Source organism: Mercenaria mercenaria, chromosome 17 (genome assembly GCF_021730395.1).
Source record: "Mercenaria mercenaria strain notata chromosome 17, MADL_Memer_1, whole genome shotgun sequence".
In the NCBI taxonomy this organism is placed as follows: domain Eukaryota; kingdom Metazoa; phylum Mollusca; class Bivalvia; order Venerida; family Veneridae; genus Mercenaria; species Mercenaria mercenaria.
The window spans coordinates 52,845,225-52,866,638 of record NC_069377.1 but is presented as its reverse complement, the minus strand read 5'-3'; the positions used below and the strand labels follow the sequence as shown (position 1 = coordinate 52,866,638).

Here is a 21,414-nt window from a genome sequence, read left to right as displayed (position 1 = left end):
CCCACGTTTTAGCTGTCAGTTTTGAAGACATTCCATAGTGTTGACCTGTCAGACAAAACATCTCTCATAGAAGATACACGACTCTTATTTTTCTTGGTGCTTTTTGTGGTTTATAGGTAATTTAAGAACATAAGGCTAGTAATCATTTTTAAGATAGACCTGGCTATGTGTTACAGCTCTCATTTTATATAGAACATATAGCAAATTTATTTACTACTGAAGGCCTTATAAACAAAGAAAACCATTTTTTAACTTCTGCATCGAACACTTTAAATATGGAAAACATTTCCTAACACGTCCTATATGGTTTGACATACAACAGTTAAGAAACAAATCCAAAGAGCTATGTTTGTGGAGTTTGTAAACCAAATCAATCAAGCAAACCAACATAAGTAACTGTTAATGTTGATTTTAGTAGCTGCAGTTCAAATCGAAATGCAATAGATACACGCCTGGTAATCTTTCAGAGGTATACGTCTGTCCATAACATATACTCTGTTTGCTTTATTATTTATTTCTTCGCAAAGAAAACAACGCGAGTTCGCAGCCATAAGAACTATAAACTCGTGATAATCATACATCGAAAGCACTTTCAAAAAGTTGAAAGCAAGTCTCTGATTGGCTAATACGTTTTATACGGAATACTTTAGTTTATCTTTAGTTTATCTTTTCTAAATTCTCTTTGAAATAGGCTTTTCCACACTTCTTGATTCTTTTTATTTCCTTTGGAAATATAGATTTTGTGGCCAAACGTTTTTTTTCTGGTATTTGTGTTTGTTGGAGTAGGGATGGGGTGCAAGGTATATATTCCCCTCCAAAGTGGTAGTAATGTTGGGTCCCCTGCCTTACCGCCATGCTCATTTAGGTATACTTTAGCATTACCTGAACTTGCAATTTTGAAATCGGATAGATTAATAACATAATACATGTTTAAATTTCGAACTTGGATGATCGGACAATATAATTGCTTATAAAATATGAATATATGCAATTTAAAATACATTTATCGCTCAAATCACTTTCCACGAGTACTTTAATATGGACCATGTTCAAAGGCGAAAAGCAAATCGGTGACATTTTTTGCTATTGATTGACAGGTAAGTGCACATAGAACAGCTGATCTGTTATCTACGAAGCGGTCACCCATGTGTTTTCTTTTAAACTGGTATTGCCATTTCTACTATGAACGAAGACTACTAGGAAGGTCCTGTCACGTGATCATCTATCGTCACGTGACATCAGTCCGCCATGATGAAGGTTCCAAGATGGAACCGAAAGCTCGGCTAAGCTCAAAACAAAGTTTCAGATAGGTAACTATCATCACTTATCTAAGAATGGCTGAAACAGGAATCAACCTACATTCCAAGTAAACGTATCAGGTCCTGATAAAAAGCGGAATTCTCGTGTACCATTTTGAATTTTTCAAACATGTATCGAGAAGATATTGTAGTGAAGAAAACAGTGCAGTGATTTTATTATTTTAATTGTAATCTACAATATTAAAGTGATTGGTGCAAATATACAAGATCATGTATAGATATAGCAAACAAACAAATTCTTGAAGATTTTTTGATGAAACTAGAAAATGAATTTAGTACAATCATTTTCAACGAATATTAAATTCAAAAATAAAATTTTTGTATTTTGAAAATTATTTTTCTTTTAAAATATTTTTCTTTGGTCATATTATGAATATTCTAGCATAAAACTGCTGTTATTGTCAATTTTAGGGGGTGTTTTAAAAGGAGAGAAAGCATGTGTTAACAGAGAGATTCTCGCGCTCACGTATTGTTATAACATCTTTTCATATATGTGCGTTCCGTGGCAAAGCGTAAACGTATTATGGCCCCAAAACAGATAATTCAAAAGGAAATGACTAAACGTGAAAAAAACGTAGACTTTATCGCGTATTTCATGGAAATCTAATGACGTTGAGAAATGCTAGAAAAGCGTTAGCGCATGTTCTTTTCGTGTTATAACATCTTCAGTATCCGTCGAAAATCTTTGGCACCCTTGCAATACTGGGCTCGGGTACAAGCCAATCCCTCGGAATTCTGCAGATTTTATAACAAGAAAAAACATGAGCTATTCCTGCATTAGAACACCAGTTTTTGTTTCTAAGCTATCTAAAAATGTTAAATAAAAAAAAAACATCTGGTGTCAGGAATCGACCCCGTGTCGCATCAGTAATAAAAAACCAGTTTACTTCCGGTAACCCATTACAAACGCTTTTCAATTTTGTAAAGAAAAATTAGAAAAAGCAAATTATTCTGATGTGTTTCTATAATAATAATCTATCAATAAGAAAAGACATCTTACAAAATATAGCAATAGTTTCCTGATTTCTTTCCCTAAACTCAACTCATCGATTGACCCCGGAAATTTTATTAAATCTTTTGAACTAAAATATTCGTAGCAAAACTAAACACACGCCGCAGCAAGTTACATATTTACTTAAAAGTAAACTATCTGGTACACGGGATTAAATTGAACGAAAACATTCTTTAAGAAACTAAACACTCGCCAAAAAAGCGCATCAGTTACATACATTCTGAAAAGAGCAAAACTCCACAGTAAGTATATCATTTACAAATACAATGTATATTGAAAAAAGGAAAAGTCGAAATTAATTATTTAATGCATGGGTCATTCTCGAACCCAAACTAAATACACGACACAATAGGCACATCATTTACATACATACTAGAAAGAACAAAAAAGCGAAATAAACTACTTGGTGCAAAGGTCACAAATGAACTACTAGTAATTAACTGCATGTCACAGTAAGAACATCATTTACACACATACTGAAAAGAGCAAAAAGGAGCGAAATAAACTGCTTAGTGCTAGGACCATATTTGAACTTAAATACTCGCATATAAACTACTTAATATCAACTCTTTATGAATATGCACTTTGACAGAAACTGCTAAAATGAAAATGCGTGTTATCTGCTAGATGCAAGGTACAAGTTGATATGTTGATCCTAATTTCATCCTTTCTTCAATATCTGCAATCACATTGAAATATAAACATATTTTACAAACTGACGTACTTTAGATATTTTGATCAACATTGAATTCCATATCAGTCCTAGTACACCAAGTCCAAAACGAGAGTTTCTACAGTCTTTTACACGTTTGGAACTTGAACCAAGTTGAGTCATCAGTTAAGACTTTGTATTCGGATGACGATCTGATATCGTAATCTATCCGCTGTTGACCCTCGTTCGATAGTTTCACATCACACTGGGTCAAACCAATAGTCACAGGTTGCGGGAGAACGTTCACACTTTCAACGAGACGTTTCAGTGCATCATTATTCATTATTACTTTATAAAATATAACAGTCACTATGCTCTTCATTTCTGGTGGCAATGTCAGGGTGTTGTTTCCTAGATCAATGCCTAATACACCTAACATCTCCAAGTGTACCAGTTTTGGCAATATTTCAGGTATTTCATCAATCAATTTTGCATTGTTGATATATAATATCTGAAGATGTGTAGCATCTTGAAGACATCTGACTAATGCTGGAAGGACAGATCTTGGTAGCGGACCAAAGACACATGTTTCAAGTGCTGATGAATTAACATGGATGTCTGATACGGGTATATTTGCTAAGTGAAGCAATCTGAGTTTGAAATGCTTTGACAAATCAATGTTGTGGCTAGTACACTGATTGTCATAGTCTGTACACGTCATTTCACTGAGTGTAATCTCGGTCATAGCTTCTCTTTCTCCCAGAAATTGGAAAAAGTCCTCTACAGAGGAGTGCTCTAAGCGGATATTCCAGAAGTTGATAGACTGTAATCGATTCATGTTTATTATTGTTGTTATTGTTCCTGGCGAGATCTGTTGGATAGCTGGGCGATACTGGTCATTCTCATAAATACAAGAAGAAAGCCCTAAACATGTTAAAGTTTGCGCTGATTCGGACAGCAAATGGTGAAGATCATCCTGTCCAGGCACTCCGCGAATTTCAAGTTTTTGAAGGGATTGCACATTCTGTAACCCAAATGTCTTCAAAACATTGCCAAGCTCATCTTTTGGTCCGCATGATCTAATACACAGCGATTTAACGTTGCCATTGTTGTTCTCTATGAGAGGTGTAAGCAACATTTGTCGTTGCTGATCAATGTTTCTATCTATTATTATATCTTCGGTACGAAAATGCACTTCTTTACTTCCACTTTCTTTCATTTCTTGTACAATATCTGTTTGCATCAACAGAAAAGATTTCATTACTTCATCGCTTTTCCTATCTTCTAATTGCAACTCGTACTGAGAAAGGCTGCTCCTATAAATTTGTGTTGCCTCGTCATTTGACACAGCTGAATGTAGCATCTGTAGCAGCTTGTCACACGTCTCATGACTTAACCCTGCCAGGAAAATGAAAACATTTGACATTTCTAATATCGTTGACAAAGTTTCACATACTCGAAGAATTCTCTCTTGTGTATCTTTGCTGTCAGGACAAGACTGAATGTAAAGTGCAGCAAAATATTCTTGAATAGATTTGTGTTGAAAAGAGAGTTTACTACTCCTTTCTGAGAGAGTCCCATGGTCTTTATTTTGTGACAAAAGTCCCATTCGTAAACAAAATGTGAGGTTTTCTTCAGATAAAGAATCAAGCACAGCCATTCTGTCAAATACAAGGCAGGATTTCATTTTTGAGCTAAATAATGTTTCAAAAGCAACTTTTCCTAGACCTAGTAATACGTCGTAGTGCAATTTACTAACTTCATTAGAATGGAAACAGTACGGAACTTCACTTTCCTTTGCTAGATTTGGTCTACTCCCGTAAGACAAACCATTTTTCTGTAACTTTCTCAGCCCTCGTGAAAGTGTGAGTTCTATGATATTGCTGTATATTTGACATCTTGAGTTACCTATTGTCTTCCCATCAAACCAAAGACAGATCATTTGCAACAAGATATATGGGATATATCTCACGGTATCCAGCTTCACAGAGGATGTTGCGGTTTGAAATTCTTCAGTGGTCTTTGACTGGTACGGAAATGTTTGTTTATTCAATATTGTGACTGCATTGTCTATAAGCTGTTTTGATAATGGGTCATCCAGTTCATTTATTTCCACATGCTTGTCAATTTGTCTCATGCTAAGTTTAACAGCATCCATTTTCCAAGGTCTTGTAGTTGTCATGACTGTACATCGTTCTCTTGCAGGTATGTGTGGTAGAATGTTTGCATCTCGAAACCCTCGACTACACGTTTCAGGGTGAGACCATTCATCAAGTCCGTCTAAAATGACTAAACTCGTTCTTTCTTGAAGCATATCTTCTAAAACTTCTATCGAGTATCTTGAACGTCTAGCTAAGGCACACAGAATTCCGTTGAAAACCATGCTATCAAGATCACATAGAGAGGGATCTGTATCCCTCAGAGGAAGCAAAAGTAATAGATCGAATTTTCTCATTTCTACTATATCTTCTGATCTAAAATTCTCTTTTAATGATTCAATAGGACTATGTGCTTGGCACCAGGTCATACATATTCTTTTTGCAAAGGATGTTTTTCCAACTCCAGCCTTTGCTACTACATATATGTCTTTGCTAAACTCGCCGTCTCCTTGGCAAAATAAGTCATGGTATGAGTGTATTGGCGTTCTCCTTTGGTACTGTTCAAGTTGCCCAAACCTTTTTTGTATGTCAATGGAAGTAAGCTGAGGCTGCACATAAAATTCCGTCAGCGGAAAATCGTGTTCTTCTACGAGAGGTGAAATAGGTATAGTGCTGTGATGTTTTCGGTAGAAACTTATTAGATCTTCTCTCAAACCTGGAAATATCAAATGTCGACACAAAGCATTTAATTAACTTCTTCTTCATGTACAGCTAAATGCATGGTTCGGAGGCCTCCGTGGCCGAGTGGTTAAGGTCGCTGACTTCAAATCACTTGCCCCTTATCAATGTGGGTTCGAGCCTCACTCGGGGCGTTGAATTCTTCGTGTGAGGAAGCAATCCAGCTGGCTTACGGAAGGTCGGTGTTTCTACCCAGGTGCCTGCTCGTGACGAAATAATGCACGGAGGGGCACCTGGGGTCTTCCTCCACCATTAAAGCTGGAAAGTCGCCATATGACCTATCATGTGTCGGTGCGACGTTGAATCCAAACAAAAATGCATGGTTCATACGAGCAATTAGATATAATATGACTTTATCAACAGTTTGCTGTATAATCAACTTATATGAACTAGTTTTGAGATGAAATTTATGGTCGCTTTTACTAACAAGAGCTGTCAGTTGACTATTCTCAGTGCTTGAAAGTATAACAAAAGCTGTCAGTTGACAGCGCGCTCGACTATTCTCAGTGCTTGATAGTATAATATAAGCTAGGAGTAAAACTTTAACATTACAATAAGCATATTCTAAGTCGAAAAGGGGCCATAATTCAGTCAAAATGCTTGTTAGAGTTGCCTCTTCCTTTTACAGACTGGGGTCATGATGGTAAACAAGTATGCAAAATATGAAAGCAATATCTCAATGGACTTTGAAAATATTTGGGGTGGTACAGAAACTTTAACGTTACAATAAGCATATTCTAAGTCGAAAAGGGGCCATAATGCAGTCAAAATGCTTGATAGAGTTGTCTGCTCCTTTTTACAGACTATGGTCAACATGGTAAACAAGTATGCAAAATATGAAAGCAATACCTTAATGGACTTTGAAAATATTTGGGGTGGTACGCAAACTTTGACATTACAATAAGCATTTTTTAAGTGAAAAAGGGGCCATAATTCAGTCAAAATGCTTGATAGAGTTGCCTCCTCCTTTTTACAGACTAGGGTCATGATGGTAAACATGTATGCAAAATATCAAAGCAATATCTCAATGGACTTTGAAAATATTTGGGGTGGTACGCAAACTTTAACATTACAATAAACATATTCTAAGTCGAAAAGGGGCCATAATTCAGTCAAAATGCTTGATAGAGTCACCTCCTCCTTTTTACAGACTTGGGTTATGATGGTAAACAAGTATGCAAAATATGAAAGCAATATCTTAATGGACTTTGAAAATATTTTGGGTGGTACGCGAACTTTAACATTTGTGTGACGCTCACGCTAACGCTAACGCTAACGCTGACGCCGGGGCGAGTAGGATAGCTCCCCTATTCTTCGAATAGTCGAGCTAAAAATGAAAGTAAGAGTAGATTTCCTGGAAGAACAGAGCCATAGAGCCCTGCATCGCAAAGTAGGCACACAACAAATAAAACTGAAAATTGATTTCCGCTCAATAACTCTAATAAGGTATAACAAGAGCTGTCAGTTGACAGCGCGCTCGACTATTCTCAGTGCTTGATAGTATAATATAAGCTAGGAGTAAAACTTTAACATTACAATAAGCATATTCTAAGTCTAAAAGGGGCCATAATTCAGTCAAAATTCTTGTTAGAGTTGCCTCCTCCTTTTTACAGACTGGGGCCATGATAGTAAACAAGAAATGTCTTAATGGACTTTGAAAATATTTGTGGTGGTACGCAAACTTTAACATTTGTGTGACGCTCACGCTAACGCTAACGCTCACGCCGGGACGAGTAGGATAGCTCCCCTATTCTTCAAATAGTCGAGCTAAAAATGAAAGTAAGAGTAGATTTCCTGGAAGAACAGAGCTCCCCAAACACAGCCATAGAGCCCTGCATCGCAAAGTAGGCACACAACAAAAAAAAATGAAAATTGATTTCCGCTCAATAACTCTAATAAGGTATTGCAAAGCAGGTCTTATGTAGGTACCTTAATATGACGATTATCTTTGTGGTCACTATGGTCAAGATCACTGGTACGAAAAAAAAACAACAGAAAACGTTTAAAAAAGAAACATTATTTGGAGGAAATTTCTCGTCATTTCTTTGGGAATTTACTGCTGCCTAAATGTGAAGTTTTCCTTGCAGATGTATTTTGTGATCTACGTATCACTTTCAAAACCTGTTAGAAGATGCGTATGCTTGTAATTTGTTTCTATTTACATAAAATACTTCTTTACACAAAATACTCACTTTTACATAGATCTACTTCCGTTTGTCCAGCAGCTGAGTCAGTTTCATCTAGCTCCATCTGTCTTTCACAACTGCCTATGAAACAAAAGAAAAGAAGTTTATTAATGATATCTGTTTTAGCAAGCCTTTTCTAAAGCTATCCGTACCCAGATTTATGTCAGATTTATGTCAGTTTTTGAACTGTAAAAAATCTATATACTCTTTAAATAACGAATTCCTTTTGCCAAAATATCACTGACAATGTGTCCGTTTCTATTGTGTGTTTTTTTTTCGCAAGGCTTCAATTATTTTTTTTTTTTTTGGTTGGGTTTAACGTCGCACCGACACATTTTTGGTCATATGGCGACTTCCCTGCTTTAATGGTGGAGGAGGACCCCAGGTGCCCCTCCGTGCATTATTTCATCACGAGCGGACACCTGGGTAGAACCACCGACCTTCCGTAAGCCAGCTGGATGGCTTCATCACATGAAGAATTCAACGCCCCGAGTGAGGCTCGAACCCACAGACTTCAATTAAAGGTCGTTTGTTCGAATCCAAGACGAGATTATATTCTCCTTATGAAAATCCACGTTCTAATTCAGTCGTCTCCCCATCTCTGATGTATCCTGGGATGATATCAAACTTTCAGACTAAAGGATGATACTTGGAAGAAATCGAGACAAACTGGTTAGGTTATTAGACTCTTCCACGTGTTTATACCATAATATCTGTATTCGCTAAGACAGATCAGTGTAACAGACTATTCGCTAAGACAGATCAGTGTAACATACTAGTTAGGTTATATACCGGTAACTAAATAACCTTTATAAGAAAAAGAGATATAAACAGTTATTTACAAACATCTGTCAAACCTGGACATTTACCTGCGAGAGAAACAGATTATTCCTAGATTATTTGTTGATATTGTAGAGTGTTATTCTATATTATAAGCAGTCTCACTTAAATGTATACAGCTAAGAATACAACCTTCGAATATTTATTTATTTATTTTGTTGGGTTTAACGTCGCACCGACACAATTTTAGGTCATATCACACCTTCAGCACTTTTGTAGCACTTTTGTAGAACGGCTCTTTTTGAAGAGTACTAACTTCATATACAGAAACTGTTCAACGTTAGAGAATAAACTACAGTCAAACAAGTCTGTAAAAAAAGTAAAGACCACCCTTGGGAGATGAAAGAAGTGGTGTTTGTTGAAGTGGTCTCTCGACGTAAGTAAATTAATTCTATTTACGGCAAAATGAGAACAAAAAATCAGATACTGATGTAAATGAACAACACTTAAAGTAAAATATTATATGAAGGTAAAGTGGTCGTTACTTTACGATTACAATCTCAATGCCATTTTAAAATTATTATTACAAAGCGATGATATTTATACCTTTGTATCGTACCAGTTTTGTAGGAAAAAAAACATTTTTAGAATTCACTATTGCTCATTATGAAGGTGCGGTCTTTGGCCTTCGCGTGCGATTTGTTTCGAAATGTTACGGGCTATTTTAAAAAAGTTATCCCAACTGTAATACTAGAAGAGAGTCTATGGATATGTTCATGCCAGTGGCACTCTTTCGAAAAAAAATGAATCGCCCTTGTTACTTACTTGAACTGGATGGCGTCTGTTCTCCTGGCTGGTGAATGACATTCTTTGAGTCTGCAAACCATTGTTCTGCAATAACATAATTTGAGCCGCACCATGAGAAAACCAACATAGTCTGGTCAAGATCCATGCTGTTCGCTAACGGTTTCTCTAATTGCAATAGGCTTTGAAAGCGAACAGCATGGATCCTTACCAGTCTGCACGGATGCGTAGGCTGGTCTGGATCCATGCTGGTCGCAAATGCACTATGTTGGTTTTCTCATGGTGCGGCTCATTTATTCACTTCCTGACAAATACGCCACTGATTATAATAATAATACCTCAATTTTTGATTATTTTATTTCAAGAATTATTCTGAAACACATTTGCCGTTAATACTGAACAAGACACCATTATTTGTGTCTATAATACTACCAAAACGAAATTGTTTTAGTCACGAAATGCATAAATAGAATGTAATTCTGATGTAGTACTAAAACATCGCATATACATTATGTGTTCCTTGACATGCAATTTAGTTATAATGAGAATAAAAACTGTACCAAGTGCTTCCCAGTCAATATTAACAGACGGTTGATTTCTCATAGCTCTAATAAGGTTTCCTTTAGTGCCATTTGGTCCTTCTTCTTGACACCATATGTATAACATTTGAACTATCCTTCTCTGAGAGGTAGGATAATCCATTTGTATATGGTCTATGGTTGTTTTAGAAAGTCCAAGCTGTGGTCCAAGTAGATCCCAATTCAAACCTATTGTCCCTGCAATCTTTCCTAGGTCCAAATCGGTAAGAACTGTATCTGAATCTGAAGAGCGAAAAGATATATTTCTAACATAAACACTCAAATATTAAAGGTTCATTAAACTGTCTTCTTAAAACTTTTCGGAAACCCTACACATATATACAATCACAAACTAGCAATATCGTTTAAGATGTATTAAAACCTTGTAAACTCATAGCTACGAATGAAAGTGTGTTGATGTTCGATTGCAAGTATACCTGAACACAAAGTGTTAAATGTGGGCTTTTTCCCCACTTGTCCGTCAACTTTAAATGACATATTTTCTCCTAAACAACTTGACAAAACGCATATCAGCATTTCTTTTTAATGCAATGTTTCTAGATATATGTTATATATCATGACAGGTTACCCTCTCATATCTCATATCTCTCATATCTATGTACTTTCATAATGCTACTTGTGTTAATGCAATGTTTCTAGATATATGTTATATGTCATGACAGATTACACTTTCGTATCTGTATATACTTCATAATGCTTCTTGTGTTAATGCAATGTTAAACTTTCCAGATACATGTTATATATCATGACAGTTTTTTCATATCTGTATACTCATAATGATACTATGCCATGAATCACACTTGCATATATTATGCTTATACATATTTATATATAACTTGTAAGGTGTGGAATGCGGATGGTTCCCCGACCCACACACACCTATGACGGGGATAATAAAAGTATCAGAACCTTTAAAAAAAGCATTTCTTTTTAATGCCGAAATAACCATTTCAGATGTTGATTAAGAAATTAAGACACTTTTAAGAGAAACAGAAGGGGAATATATGCATGCAATTTCTTTTTACTCATAATGTGACTTTAACTTGCACAAATAGAGCATTCCACTGATTCATCAATAAAGATTAAGAAAGTTAATTTTCAGACTAAGTTCTCTGGTTAAATGTCTAACTGCTGAAATATGACAGGTAAATGACGATGAAATACTGAAATTACATGTTATATCTGATTGTTTGAAAGATATGTATTCGACTAAAAATCAATAAATTTTTCAATCAATTAGATCTATTTACTTTTTACTGTTTCTCACCTTTTTGCAGAGTGTCAAGAATATACAGCTCAGTCGAAATTATTTGATCCAAGCTAGAGTCAGTCACTGTTTGTATACCGGTCACTGAAGACTTCACATTGAGCAAAAGCTGATGTAATGTGCTTGCCTTCGCTTCGTCTTCATTTGCCTTTGCTGTCGGCACTACCTTGGTTATTGTGGTTTTAACTTTTTCCTTTATACCAATGTCTTCCATAGCTGTGTCCAGTACCGTAATTAAGTCATTTGTGGTTATTGTCAGAGTGTTGGATTTTAACTTAAAGAGAGAGAGTTGAAGTTACAAAGAATCACGTAACATTTTGTGGTAACCGATTAATCAGACTTACCGAATCGTTTCCAATCTATGATTTATGACATGCTGTTTGATCAGTGGACTACAAATAAATGACTTTCATTTTCATTATGATACTGTGTTTGGAGCAAGTAAATCTGTACTTTATATCCTCAAAACTTTTTTTACACTTCACACCCTTTAATTTAATATGTTATATGATGTTATTCTAATTTCATCCAAATTAACTTTTATATGTCGATACATAACTGCATTTTTATCAAAATGTTATGATCTTAAATGCAAACTTTAATTGTATTACCTGTTTCAGTTTATCCACTGCCTCTTGTGCTTTCTGGTCAGCAGCAAGGTATTTTGGATCCGACAGAAGGTCTGTCAGGGTGTTGATATATTGTGCAAGCTCCGTGTCTGAGATAGAAAACTCTGCTGAATGTCTGATTTTGTTCCATACGTCTAAAGCCTGTAATGTTGCAACAAAAGTTAACATGACGAAAATAGCAAGTTTGTTTACTGGAACTAGAAAATATGGCCTGCCAATGTATGTAATGTACTTGTACCTACAACTTTAATTATAAAATCTGTCATGTGTTTACGAATCGGATAGAAATATCCGTCCCGAGGGCACCTGCGCATTGGGCGGTAATGAGGCTTGCCCAAACATGTACTGCCCATGTCTAAATCAGATAACATTTCAATACACTATAATCATTGTATACATGTAGAAACTGTTATGAATGTGACAATTTAAATTTTTACCTTTGTGCATGTATTTTCTGGAAGGTTTAGCTCAGTCGCCATTTTCTTCTGAAAGCGATTGTTGTTCATTATGACTGCCAGTATTCCATTGATATCTGTATCTTTTAATGATGAGTTAGCTGCATCATCGGTCTGAGACATATAACACTTGGCAATTTCATAACTTTCAAAACACCATTTTGTTGCATTTGAGTTTTTCCAGAATGGTTTTCCATGCCTATGCTCCCGGCAGATGGCGTCTCGAATATTCTGGCAAATATTCTTCGGACAAGGCTGGTCAGGACTTTTATCTGGCTTGTTTGGATCATGTACCTTACATTTTCCTTTGGTGCAGAATCCAGTTGTTGGACAGGGAAGAACATTTTCAGTGGTACATGTGTTACAAGTTGTTCCAGCAGGTATACATTTGTTTCGGAGTATCGATTCTAATAGTTCCTTTTGATATTGTGTCAGTTCGTCGGACGCGAAGTCTTCCAGTCCCTGCTTTGCAAACAATACAGCAAGAGCACCCTTCAACCAGTCTTGGAAGGTTTTGATCTGAATAGCTGGAGAAAATGATGCCATTTCAAAGATACCACTTTACGGGATTCTTAACTAATGCAACGGTATGTCATCACATCTTCGGTCAAACAAAGATCTAAAATGAAAATAATACAAAGTTCAAGACAAAGAATGAGTATGCGTAAAGTGGTGGATACAAATTTGTTATGCTCTTTTTTTAAATCTAACATCGGGTAAGAAATTAGTTATGAGTCTGCTATTATTCTTCTTGGTTGCATTCTTTTCTTTCAAAGGATCTTTTTACAGATTTTATTAACTATCACAACAGCAATCTTTAAGTGTCGTGTGGCGGCTGTAAAAAGTCTCCATGTACTTCGAGTCAGTGTTGTTATATTTTCTGGTCCTTTGGCAAACATTGTGACCAGGTTTCATGCAGATCTGGTATAAAATGTGGTCCCACAAATGTTCACATGTTTTTTCTATGAGCTGACCTAGTGATTTTTGACTCCAGATGATCCCTTTTTAAAACTCAACTTAGATTTTCACCCTAAATTATTCAGTCAAATATTTACTTTTTTCATCAACTTCGTTATGCCTCATAGCATATAGAATTTCTTGTGAGTGACGAAGTGATAACTTTTTATTTAAAACGAATTACATACTCGATGAAACAATTAATTTTGATATTTTACCGTATTCAACAATAAGCTAAGATAAAAGGGGACATGGGATAGTACAATTAGTTAGTTAATTTGTTGGTTGGTCATTCGGTCGGTCGGTCATTTATTGGTTTCAGGACCCTAGATTTTGAAGCAAAAAATTGCCCAAATTGCACACCTAGTGAGATATGGAAGGGGATATCCGCCATTTCACACATTTTATTAGTTGATATTTCATTATGCCATTTCTTTTCCCATGCTGGTTTTTATAAGTGCATTATCCCTATTTGTATGTACATTAACATTATATCTTTTTAATAATGACACTAGTCAGTGTTTTAATGAAATATTAAAATGTTTCAGTTATAAATTTATATAATTTAATAAAAAAATTTCAAATGCAAATATTTTAATTTAGATTGAGCTGATTGTTTTACAATTGCAAAATTCAATTTCTTGTTACATTTTTGTTGTTTTCCAAACATTATTTATATTTAGATACATCAGCAGTACTTTAAAAAAAAAACAGAGGCATAAATAAGATCTTATGTATGTGTTTGATAAAAACGAACATCATTCGCACAATGAAATGTTGATTATCAAACATATAATCGTCCTCATAATAATGACTACAACAAAATACGATTGTTCTCATAATAATTTTGACGTTATAAAACGAAGCCGAGAACCAGTCCTCATTATTACGACAGAGGTCGCCGTATAATAATAACTGCTCCCTCTCCGATGCAACGTCCATTTTCACCTCGTGAAAAAACACAGCGACGAAGTAATCAAACTTGCGAAATATGACAATTTTGACCATGTCTGAAAGGGTTTAGACCCGGCTCGAACCCCTATGACCATGATATATACATGTATCATACATGGTCTTGCAGGCACAGGTCCTAGCTAAAGATTTGTTCGGGTACTAAGTTAAGCCAGAGGGGTCAGGGCAAGTCGTACAAGGTCACGAAGTAGTGTTCGAACTTAGAAAATCTGCTTATTTTGACCAAGTCAGAAAGAATTTCAATAAAGTTCGACCCTGTATCACCAAAACATATACCCGGTTCATACATCGATGTGTAGTTATGGATCCTGGTTAAGGACTGACACCATGTTCGAGTTCGATAGCCCTAGGGGTGGGGGCGAGTCGTATAAGAACACTATCTGGTCTTCTTCTAACTTCGTATTTGACCATGTTTAAAAGGTTATCGACCGGGTTCGAGCCCCTATGCCAAAGAAATATACATATATTTTACATGGTCATATAGGTATGAGTCTTGGCTATCGAATGAGACCAAGTCTGGGTATCTGATATACCAATAAGGGTTAAGGCAGACCATTTAAGGTCGCCGGTGAGTGTTAAAATTTAGGAAATATGTCAATTTTGACCATGTCTGAAAGGCTTTAAACCCGGTTCGTACCACCATGACCATGATATATACATGTATCATACGTGGTCGTGTAGGTATGCAGGGTCGAATAAGGACACCGTTTTGTCTTCTAACTTCGTATTTTGACCATGACTAAGAGATTTTCGACCGGATTCGAGCCTTTATGCCAGAGAAATATACATATATCCTACAATGGTTGTATAGGTTTAAGTCCTGGCTATTGATTGAGACCATGTGTTAGTACCTAGGATAACCCTAGAGGTCAGGGCATGCCATATATTGCTAAAGGTATGTCTCCAACATAGAAAATACGGCTTTGTACCATGTCTGGAAGGCTTTGGACCCAGTTGAATCCCGTTTGGCCAAAACATGTACCAGTTTTATGCATCGTCGACTAGGTATGGGTTCTGGCTACAAAGTAATACGATGTTCGAGTACCTGAGTTGGCTATGGGTGTCAGGAGGTTATGCTATATGTGAAGCGCCTTTGAACGTGTTTATCATGAAAAGGGCGCTATATAAATCTGGTATAATAATAATAATAATAATAATAATAATGAAGATATGACTCTTCCGACAATGTCCATTTCTCAATTTTAATATATGAAGTATGCATATTTTCATAAAAAAATGTACATTTTGAGATGGTTCCCGACAAAACCGTCGGTGGTAAGCATGTACAAATTACATATCTTTCTAGACAATGTCTAGATTTGATTTATAAAAGTAACTTTATTAAAATATCTTGTGATTGGAACATTCTACAATAATTTGAAGTTAATGAAAAACACGGATTTTTTCCGTACGGAAATACAGCTTTTATCCTAGATTACGCACAGACGGACGAACAGTTTTTTTACAACCTTTCAGATATTATATTTTAATAAAAATAAGTGTTAAATTCTTATTTGCAGTTATTGACGCGAAATAAATAGTTTATATAAGCACGTTTTCCTTATTTTACGGTTATTATTTTACAAGTCAAAAATGCCAAAGCTCAGCAAATGTTCCCGACGGCGTGTCCGTCGGGGAAAATTGATTTTCATATTCGTTTAAATGATAGTTCCAACTACTTTTTAAAAGAAATTTCAATTTGATATCGTGCTCCTAACGCTTTTTATGATAAAATGAAAACGATGAAAATTTCGAAAAATATACGACAAAAATTACCGTTATACGGTCCCTATAGCAAGTCTACAGATCGTACAGACGGACAAAACTTACCTGAAAATATTTATTTCCATAGAAATAATAGATATATACCAAAACCGTGTTACTTTAGTTGTTGTATATATATGATATATATATAGATATATATGGTACATTTACGTGTTTCTTTTTACGTTTGGACCTGGCATCCATGTTCGAGCCCGGTCGACCCTTAGGATCGGGTTTAAACCTTGTGCTGTCCCTTTATGAAATAGCATTTGGAAATTTCTACAAAAACATGTAACTTTTATTCAGATATCTGTAGTACTTTTGTCGTAATATATGATTGAAAATGACCAAAAATTAAAAATTGATTTCAGGCCCGGGGCCCGAACCCCTCTAAAGACCGGTCTGATCCAACCAGGGGGTTCTGAATGACTTTTATTGTGTAATATATAATAATATCTAAGTCGACTTAGAAAGTGAACCTGGTCGGGATTTTCCGACGGACTTTGGTTGGTCCCCAAGTAGATCTACCAAACGGTTGGCCTTGACCCGACCCCTAACCCTGACCTAAAAACAAAACAACCGCAAAAAAAGAGGAACTCGAAAATCCAAGTTCCCAGAATAATGCACTTTTTTTAGATTTTCACTTTTCACCATCTCATCTTTCAGCTCTTAGTCTACCAAATAAAAATCATGGATTTTTTTTAAAGGGCTTAAAAAATGGACACACCCAAGCAAAGTCCCGCAGGGGTTACGTAGTCGATATGCAAAAGATTAAAGTCAGATTCGAGCATCCCCCCCACCCCCCCACCCCTTCCCCCACCCCTACATAGATTAAAATAATTGCATATAAAGTCCTTTAAGTTAATTTTGACTCAACGGTTTTCATATTGTTGGCATAGTTAGCAAATTGAATACTTAATTATTATCAAAATATCTGCATATGAATTCTTATGACTGAATTATAAAAATCATTTTAATTTTCATTGGTTACAACATTAAAAGTAGTGTTATAATTAAAATATCACAAGTTTACATATAAATAGGGATAATGCACTTCTAAAAAGCAACATGGGAAATGAATTAGCAAACTGAAATATAAACTACTATAATGTGCGAAGTGGGGGATATCCCCTTCCATAGTGAGACGTATCCCGTATTATCTGCAAATGAGTGACCTAAAACGTAATTTTAGCACGATATTAAACAGTGTGCCCAATCACGTGATCGCGCTACGTCATTTTGAGCTCGAAAGTGAAAGTAGAAAGGTAAACAAAAATGAAAAATTAGGGCGTAAGTTTTATATTCTATATATTGTGTTAATATCATGCACATGATTCGAAACCTATTTGAAAGTGCGACCCCCGGTACTACGATTTCCCCACCAAAACCTTCTCGTTTTAATGCTATTCCAGTGTTCAATTGACTTGCACAATGTCGAAAGTGGTTGAACAGGAATAGCGTTAAAACGAGAAGGTTTTGGTGGGGAAATCGTAGTAACGGAGGTAGCACTTTCAAATAGGTTTCGAATCATGTGCATGATATTAACACAATATATTGAATAAAAAACTTACGCCCGATTTATAATTTTTGTTTACCTTTCCACTTTCACTTTCGAGCTCAAAATGACGTAGCGCGATCACGTGATTGGGCACACCTGTTATTTTAATAAACCACGGGATCAATAAATAAATATAATGCATTATCATATCCCACCCACTTTATAAACTATGTATAATTAAAGAAAAAGAAAGTATTGTGAATCTGACGGTATAACTGTTTAAGCTTTCTTAAAATAATCATTCTAAATCATTTTTATCAAACAAAGCCATGGTTTGAATTGAATGTAATTTAATTGTAATAGTCTTACCTCATACTTGTTTTCTATATCTACGTTTTGGTTTTTTAACTTCCGATTTAAATAACCTTTTATCGATAAGTGGTTACACTGATAACTGATTTAGCTATGGTCAGCGGTTACTGCCTAAATTAGTAAATGTCCAATCTATCCAAGTCAGAGAAGTGCAGATCTAGTGTAGTGGTGTATCCGTCATTCAATGCATTGTATGAGATACTATCTCTTACAAAACTCCTTGCCATCCATTTAAATATGAAACTGTGCATTCATAAGCTTGCTGCAATGCATCGTAATGAGAAATCGTCCGACAAAAAAAAACAAGATATGCAGCCCATTGTGAATACACGCAGTGTTAAATGAAATTATTCGTTACAACGAAGTAAAATGCTTATGAAAATTGAAACCGTTCTACTCTATACAAACTTGATGTCATGCAGCCCAATGTTAAGTCGTTGGAGACAACATGAGTACGTGAAGACTCTGCACTGCAGAGTAAAATGAAAGGATTCATTACAAAATCACACATTTTAATTATGCATCTTGAAACTATAAAGAAAACTGTGAAAGGACAGTGCGCCGTGGTAATTGCCAAATGCCTAATGTGAAATATTGACTGTCAAATAGTAACTGTCAAACGATAAATGCTGATTGTAAAATGCAAAATATGCAAAATAAATGCCAAAGGCTTTTTGCTAAGTGCCTGTTCAAACAATTTACTGAGTATATAAGTGGATGAATGCTTCCTTTAAATAGGTGTGGGCTTTTGTTATATAACTTTGACTCTTTTAATAACAATTTTTCTAAAATTTTTAGAGGGAACAGTTACAGTCCTATGTTAGCGTAACCGGTAAAACGTACTACTGCTCCGAATCTATCAGACTGGTACAAAATTACCTATTTCTGAGTAATTGAAAGTTACATTCATCAATTTAAAAGATACAGACACCTAACTCTCACTTTACAATGTGCATATTCCATTTGACAAAAATGGTCACCTTTTCGAAATTCAGTATTTGCTATTTTGCATAACGTATGTGGCATATAGCATTTGGAATTTAGCATTCAGCATTAGTATGTGGCATTTGGCGATAATTTGCATTATCTACTAGGTGCGCCATGTTAATTGCCAAATGCAAAATGACGAACAGTTAATGAAAAATGCTATTTGCCTAAAGCTTAATGTAAAATATTGACTGTCAAACGGCATTGTCAATGCTAATTGTGAATTGCGAAATGCGAAACAATAAATGTCAAATGCGTATTTAGATAAATAGATAAAAGATCAAAGCGTTGAATGTATCCTTTAAATAACCATTTGCCTTCGTAACGTAGCTTTGCCTCTGTTATTATTTTCTTTTTCTTTTTTTGTTTGATTTATTTTGCAAAACTTATTTAGTCTAGAGGCACAGAGTTTAAGAATTTGACGATTGGCACTTATCAGTTGGCAATAAGCATTTGCTATTTGCCATTTGGCATTTGACATTTAGCATTAAGTATACTGCATGCAGCATTTAGTATGTGGCATTAACATTAAGTATTTGGCACTGAGCCTTTAGTAATTGACAATTAGTTTGAAATATTTGTCATTAAGTGTTTGGTAATTAGAATGGCGCACAGGCCTTCCATACGAATGCTTGCATGAGTAATAGTTGTTAGTACATGCATCATAGTTTACATAAATACTTAATGTCAAATGTCCAATGGCATATGGTATTTGTTAATTTCGAAACGCAGAACAATACAAACAAAATGCTTATTGTTACATGCTTACTTTAAATGGCCACTGGCTTTCTTTGTAACATAATTTTCTCCCTTTTGAAAAATTCTAATCGTTTCGGATTTAAAAGTGTTCTCCCAAGTTTGCATAATTGGTAGAATATGCTATATTAGTTAGAACATCATATGTTTTCAAATAATTGGAAGTTCCATTCATTACTTTGAGATAAAAAGATTCTTAACTCCTAAAGTTAAATAAGTTGGAAATAAGCGTCTATCATTTGGCAATAAGCATTAAGTAATTATGGCGTATAACATTTGGTATTTAGCAGATGTCATTAAGTATTTGGCATTAAGCTTTTAGCATTTGACAATTATCACGGGGCATCGGCGTTCAATACATATATTCCAGCGTCAACTGATGAACGTTTATCTCAAGTCAATGTAAAAACAAAGGGGGACATTTTGTTTTCATTGATCTGATTCCGATTGTAAACATTTGTTATAAAGTATAGGTGTCTTTACATTTCTGAAGGCCAAAATATGTGATTTGGGTAATTTTAGCTTAAGCTTAAATAAAACATGTTTTCTTCTTACAAAAGATAGGGTAACCTGTCATTTTTTAAATCTAAAAAGTAGCAATGTTCAATATCTGGGGAATAGAATATCTTTGAAAGAATCTCTTTAAAAAATGTAAAAACGGATATTTTTCTAAAAAAAAAAAGCATCGTTGTTACAAAATGTACTACTTCATATTTCTAATTCCAGACAAATCTGCTCGAGTATTTTTATAGTTGTAAGGAAGTATAAATTGAACTTTAAAAGACAAGGAAGATTTTAAGGACATTTTGGTATAATATGGCGGTTTTGTAGGTTTAAAAAAAAGTGATAAATTCAGAACGAACATGTTTTTATATTTTATTAGATCTACTTATTTGGAATTAACTGGTCAAGATCCAACAAAATTTCAGGGAGAAAAGAACTGAAGTAAGGACTTTAATGTCACATCAGCCGGTATGGTTACAACGGGAAATATTTATTTTCATTGCCAAACCCTAGTCGATTACACTCATTTCTCTGTTGTTAAGTTTGTAACGTTATCTATTAAATAAATCTATTTGAAGGTCTAGCTTTGGAAGCATAGAACACAAGCAAGCAAAATAATATAGTAGCGGATCTGATTTGATTCTCAAATCCGCAGAGTTTGTTCTTGAGAGATTATGAAATGCATCCGCAAACACCGGATTAAGCGAAACTCTGTTCTAAAATTACATGCAGCTTATGGAAGGGGTATCTGTAGGAATGTTTGGTGTGCTACATTGTTGAAGATGCATTGATTGAAACGTGCAAGGAAATCTACCACTCCAGCAGACTGGGCAAAGAACAAAGTTGTCAGATGGAAACCCCAACGCATATGCCACATAACCCATGACAAAAATGTCTTAGACATACCGACCGAATATCTTGAAAATCTTGAATTACATTAAATCAAAGAAAAAGGATAGATTTGGTGTGTCTGCTCTCAAGAAGGATGACCTGACCCATTGTGACAGCAAGCAGAAAACAGACCTCATAATGATCAGTTTATATCGTTCTTCACAAAAGAAGAT

General features: G+C 35.3%; 1 protein-coding gene across 1 annotated transcript; it reads right to left on the bottom strand.

Moving 5' to 3' along the window:
* Positions 1-1,466: 1,466 nt before the first annotated feature.
* LOC123536123 (uncharacterized) lies at positions 1,467-18,240 on the bottom strand. The gene is made up of 8 exons (XM_053528180.1): positions 18,101-18,240; positions 12,523-13,159; positions 12,068-12,226; positions 11,457-11,730; positions 10,151-10,411; positions 9,612-9,677; positions 8,013-8,087; positions 1,467-5,797 (listed from the first exon to the last, which is right to left on the bottom strand). The coding sequence occupies exons 2-8, from the start codon at positions 13,084-13,086 to the stop codon at positions 3,123-3,125; spliced, it is 4,074 nt and encodes a 1,357-aa protein (XP_053384155.1). The 5' UTR covers positions 13,087-13,159; positions 18,101-18,240; the 3' UTR covers positions 1,467-3,122.
* Positions 18,241-21,414: the final 3,174 nt, after the last annotated feature.

Bases quoted from the DNA above. Each gene is read 5' to 3' on its own strand.
- LOC123536123 (XM_053528180.1), bottom strand. From the start codon at position 13,086: ATGGCATCATTTTCTCCAGCTATTCAGATCAAAACCTTCCAAGACTGG. The intron at 9,678-10,150 runs GTACAGTTTTTA...ATGTTATTGCAG, and splicing joins TATTGACTGGGAAGCACTTG to AACAATGGTTTGCAGACTCA. The intron at 8,088-9,611 runs GTAAGTAACAAG...TTTGTTTCATAG, and splicing joins ACAGACGCCATCCAGTTCAA to GCAGTTGTGAAAGACAGATG.